General features: G+C 42.2%; 1 protein-coding gene and 1 long non-coding RNA gene across 4 annotated transcripts in view; one reads left to right on the top strand and one right to left on the bottom strand.

Moving 5' to 3' along the window:
* Positions 1-5,693, bottom strand: part of mlphb (melanophilin b) — a 49,416-nt gene that overhangs the window by 3,732 nt on the left and 39,991 nt on the right. For all 3 annotated transcript variants that reach the window (XM_032530365.1, XM_032530367.1, XM_032530366.1), the window contains 3 exons: positions 2,465-2,614; positions 2,305-2,373; positions 1,209-1,257 (listed from right to left, as the gene is read on the bottom strand). In XM_032530365.1, coding sequence (XP_032386256.1) covers positions 1,209-1,257; positions 2,305-2,373; positions 2,465-2,614 — 268 coding nt within the window. The remainder of the gene's footprint in view (positions 1-1,208; positions 1,258-2,304; positions 2,374-2,464; positions 2,615-5,693) is intronic.
* Positions 106-900, top strand: LOC116698434 (uncharacterized). Its single transcript, XR_004334209.1, has 3 exons — positions 106-116; positions 466-468; positions 623-900. It is a non-coding gene; the product is annotated as an uncharacterized LOC116698434 (long non-coding RNA).

The following is a 5,693-nucleotide window of genomic DNA, read 5'->3' as shown; positions in this document are numbered from 1 at the left end:
GTCTGGTTTTTGTCTCGTCTCGCCTCTAGCTTTACTCCTGTGTCTTCCCTCTCTTGTGATTACCTGATGTTTTCCACCAGGTTCCTGTCCTCTTGTCACCTACCTCTCGTTACCTCGTTACCTTGTTACCTTGTGTATATAATGTCTGTGCTTCTCTTGTCGGATCCTTCTGTCTTGTATTCCCAGTGAGTTGTCCCCTGTGCTGTTACTCTGTTTTTTTTAATGTGGCCTTCACCTGGACCTGTTTGAGACTGCTTGCTTTTGGACCTTTTGGATTTTGTTGTTCCTGGACTTTGCCTCCTCCTTCTGCTTCCCGTGTTTTTTCCCTGGTCTTTGTTTAATAAACTCTGATTTACCCTCACCTGCCTGCTGTTCTCATCTCTGCATTTTGGTTCCTATCCTCGTATAACCGTGACACATTCTCTTGCATATGAGGATAGAAAACGCTCCTGTGGGTCCTGCTAGAGGGTAGGAATGAACCACACACAGTACCTGTCAAAGGTTTTGACCTACTTTCCCATTGAAGTGTGTCCAAACTTTTGACTGGTTCCCTATACCCTCATGTGGTTTTGGAGAACTTGTTGCACTGGTCAGAAAACCAGTGAAGACTCTTCAACTCCAGGGCTGACGTTATACAATGAATAACGTCAGGGTTAAAATCCCGTTTCTGCTGAGCAAATGAATGAACTTGGCTTCCAGTCGGGGGTTTACTTTGGACCCCGCACACACTGTGTACACAACTTAAACTTATTCCACCAACTCTGCTCCGGTCACGTCTACACATCTGCTTCCTCTTTCTCTTTTGTGCCCATTTTCCACACACACACACACACACGCACACATACACGCACTGAGCTCTCTTAAAGGAGCTGCAGCACCATTTTACAACAAATGCCTTATCGTGCTTCATCATGTCTCTAGTCTGAATAGGGATTGCCCCAGTAGAGTTTCTCAGTGACAAGCAAAACAGATGATTAGAATACTCTGCCTAACAACATTTATAGTACTAAAGTATTTATAGTACCTTTGTGAATCCTGCAGAGTTTAAGAATCCAACATACAGCTGGGAAAATTAAAGCTGTGGTACAATAGGACACTGTGTTTACCAGCAGATCATCATGTTCTTTGAGTTTAACAAGGTTAAGATGTTTCGAGTCAGGCAGAAGGCCCTCGGGATCCTGCTCCAGGGCAGCAGTGTCAGTTCTTACTTGTGGGAAAGTTGTGGGAGAGTCTCCTTGCTTGGATCGGGATCGCAGACTAGAAGACAACAAAGTGGGAAACAAACAGAATATAAAAGTAAGAATGTGAGAAATATATCAGTTATATTGTCACCTTGGAGGGTAGAAACATTGATCAGAGACAGATGTGCTGAGGAGATAGAAAATATCTTGTTGACTGATTCAAATTTAAGAGGGCGGAGTCTAATCCAGTCTCACGCCAGTTCATGAAATGGTCACATTATTTTGAGTCATTGATTTGTGTACAGGTCACGATTTTTGACCATTTCACGAACTGCTATGACGCTAGCCTGCTCTGGGGGGGACACAACAACGGGGAAATCGAACGCCACACGTGGGACGGTGACAAAAACTCGCGCAGGGACACGATCCGCGGTCTCTGGGGGACGCAACACTAGGGAAATACCACAACAACAGGACGGACCGCAACACGCGAGATATGATCCCAGGGGCCCAGGGACACGATCTGCGGTCTCTGGGGGGACGCAACAACGGGGAAATGAAACACCACACGCTGACCACAACAACAGGATGGACCGCCAAACCTGGGACATGATCCCAGGGTCGCAGGGACACGATCCGCGGTCTCTGGGGGGACACAACAACAGGAAAATGAAACGCCACACGCTGACCACAACAGGAAGGTTGGGGTTAGGAAGAGAATAACACGGAAAGGAAGTGAAACATGTGGGACACAATCTCCGAGGTGAAAGTCCTGAAGTCCTGTGTTGTTAGACCCATCTCCCCCCCAAAACCTCCCTTTTGGCATCTCAGTACTACTTGCTACCGTAATCGTTCTGTGATCATGAAACAGGCTTACCATTAAAATACATTACTTCAAAATTTGTAATCAACACACAAAAATAACGACATTAATGTGAAGTTTTAAGTTAAAAGTTTAGGCAACCAGTATAGTTTTAAAGCTGCTCTGCTTGCAAACACAACTCCAGTAACTGCGTTGCATTTTATACAATATGAGAAGTATTTTACACATGGAAACATTTTAATAATGATTTTACACAGCTCTGACTCTGACTCTTGTGTCAAATAAAATAAATGTCCTTACCTTTCTTCTTTTGTCCACGGGCATGCCGGCAGCATTCAGGGCAGCAATCCTGTTCTCTATGTAAGAGGCCTCGGGAGAAAAGGAGAGTTCACTTTTCTGTCTCTTTAAAACAAACCTAATACGCCACATGAGCTTAACTCAGCTTCTGGTTTCCCCTTACCTCACTCTGGGCGTTTTGGACGTTGGCGGCTGCCTGAGCTACCTGGTCCTCCAGCTCCACCAGCAAGGCCGTGGAGCCTTTGAAGCTCCCCTTTGACCCCTCCTCTAGCGGGGGCCGCTTTCTCTCCAGGCTCTCTGTTGACTGGCTTGTCTACAAGAGAAGTGATGGAAATAACCAAAATGTAACTTGGTTTTTCATTTTATGCCTTTATGCCTTTATTAAAGAAACAACAGCAGAGAGATGACAGGAAATCAAGAGGAGAAAAGATGAGGATTTACATGCAACAAAAGGTTCCCGATGGACTACACAGCCGGGGATGTCCAGTGACCCCTCGGTGACCCCTCGGTGACCCCCTCAATGACCCCTCGGTGACCCCCCCGGTGACCCCTCGGTGAGAAAACTCTTGGTTCAACATAGAAGTATTCATTTTTAAGGTATATTTATTTAAAGCTATAGTGCGTAGTTTCTGTGTCCCCCATGATGTACTCTAAGTAATGACAACAAAACTGTTGGCTCATCCACATGATACAAGCCTTCTGTGATCTCGCACCACCCCCACCCCTCCTCCATGCAGTCGGCTAGTAGCCAAGGAGGACACATGGGAAAAACAAAACACCATGGACTCTGCAGAAAAGGTCATTATCTTCACTCGATGGTCGCCAAAAGACACAATCTTCTGAACATAGTCATACTGAGAAATAGAGAGTTTTGAAGTCTTGTTTAGATTTGTATAACTCACTTTGGAATGGCTTGAATTTAACAGATGTTCATTTTTATCAAAAAGTTACACATTAAAGCTTTAAGTCTAACATGTTTTTGAAATCTTAAAGACTGAAAAGTATGTAGGTACTTTTCAGTCAATTAGATTTCCACCAATAAAAACATTTTTAGGCAAATTGGGATTTATGTAACCCTGAAATGCAAAACTGTAACAATTTGCTTATTTGCAATATGTCAACCAATGTTAGATAATTAAATTGATTGGTATCAGGGTATATTTTAGTTGAAGTGTAACACAAAACATTTGCAAAGAAACAAAACAATCAAAGGTATGTGTGAAGTCATTTAGAGTGCTGACAAGTGTGTTATTCAAGAGTGAAAGGTCCCTCTCAATACATGATCTACTTTACTTCAAGTTGTTCAATTTTAAAATGATTTGTTCACGCAAAAAAGGCCAATGCATCATTAACGTTGTCAGATCAGAAAATGCACTCCTGACTTGTTTTGGAAAGAGGTGACATATAACCTATTTTGTTAATTAGGTTGGAGGTTATTGTTATTGAGCAACTGTTGGATGTAAAGTCCAAAGCAACCTTTTCCAAAAAGGATGAATTTCCAAATCAGCTGTATCACAAACTATACCAACCCAGCAGCAGCAGCACACAATTAAAAGTATTTTCTTTCAGAACAGCAAGAGTTACTCTTTCATAAACAGCATATCCTGTAAGTGTGTAGTTGACATTTAAAGATTACTATAGTCAATAAGCAGCTTTTTGGTTTGATGATAAGCAGAATCAGGGGGCTGTTGACCTCTGACCCCTTCAGTCCTTCTGGAAAATAAAACCCAGTTTTACAAGTTTGGGCCTTATCAGGTTCTAACTTCAGAGGAGTGTGTTCCTGCTTGTAAAAGCTAGTGTTATATGATACTTTAAATCCTTAAGAAAGAGCAGTTTGAACAAGCCTGTAGCAAAGCACTGTTAAAAAGCTTTGTTAACTAAAAGGGAAAGAGGTGCCAATGAAAACAGTTCAGGCCGTAGAGCCTCATAGCAACTATAAGAAGGAGGTATTTGTCTAGTCAAGTCTATGTTTCAGAAAATCTGGGAGCGATGGTTGCAAAGGAAAAATAAATGCTAAGGCTGAGTTACTTGATTTATGACTGCAGCATGTGCTTGAAGTGGATTGCTGCAGAGCTGGTATGGAATTTCATGAGCCAGGCTGTTTGCTTAAAAGTACGGAGTGTGCAACGACCAGATGTGCAGCACAGAATGCATGTTTCTGATGAACGTTCTGGCATCAAACTCTTGTTTGTGTGAATCATTCTTTTTCCTCTGCTGATTTTCTGCTCATTTAATCAATGTTGTGAGTCCACGAAAGAGGCAACGGTCTGTGGTTAGTTCACATCTGTGACATAAGGATGGTCGAGTCTGTTATCTAACAGCTTAACATCTAAAGTCTGTTACTTTACTCTGGTTTAGTCTACGGTTGAAACTTTGTTGGTACCCTAACGGTTACAAACTTGGTAATGAACAACAGTATGAAAAAACACAACGTTTCATTTCCCTGATTGTTCCAGTGTCATCGGAAATTATGCCTAATGTCTCTCATTTTTGGCCCAAATGTCCAGTACCTTCCTCTTTCTTTGTGTTGGCGTTCTAACCTCTGGTGATGGCTGAGGCATGGGGACAGGGCTGCCACTTTTCCAAAAACCTGGAGTGAGATGTGGGGGCCAACCATTGCCGCGTACAAAGCAATTTCTTGGGTCTTTATCCTTAGGGTTAATTGGGATTGTTGTATGTGGGGGATGGGTCTCTCCTAGGGGGGTCTGGGGGTATGCCCCCCAGGAAAAAAATTGAAAAATAAACCATAAAGGCACTTTCTGGAGATTTTTTGCAAAAAAAAGGGGAGAACAGTCTACATGATATGTGCAAAACTGTAGGGAAGAGCCTTTGCATGGAGTACAACAGGTATTAGAGCATTTAGCATTTACATTATTACATATTAACTCTTATGATATAAGACCCAAACAAATGCCAAACATAATGACCCACATGAAGAGACAGTATATGTCAGCACAGCTGAGAAGATTGGGTCTGGGGGGAACAGGTCCAGGGCCCTGGTGTAGGGACCAGGTACAGGGGTCCCGTGTAGGGACCAGGGACCCAAAGTTAATTAATGATGAGGGATCAACTAAGACCACTGAAATTCTAAAGAATAAGAACCATGAGTTACATAGATTCACTTTAACCTTGTGCCAATGTTCAGTATGTTTGGCCCTCATCCTCTGTACCCCACTTAATGTTTTTACTTTTTGTGAAAATAAAGACTATTTGTTCATTTTAAAAAACATCAAATTAATTATTTACAGTTACATTTAGAGATGCAGAGGTTAGAGATGCACAATAGTGGCCCAACGTTGCAGTATCGTAGCCTATTATATATATATATATATTTTAGTATATATAGTATAGCTCAGATGTGTTTCACCAGATTTCTGCTCATGTTTACAACT

This window comes from Etheostoma spectabile, chromosome 11 (assembly GCF_008692095.1).
Source record: "Etheostoma spectabile isolate EspeVRDwgs_2016 chromosome 11, UIUC_Espe_1.0, whole genome shotgun sequence".
In the NCBI taxonomy this organism is placed as follows: Eukaryota; Metazoa; Chordata; class Actinopteri; order Perciformes; family Percidae; genus Etheostoma; species Etheostoma spectabile.
Note: the sequence above shows the minus strand (reverse complement) of the source record. Positions and strands in the feature narration are given on the sequence as shown.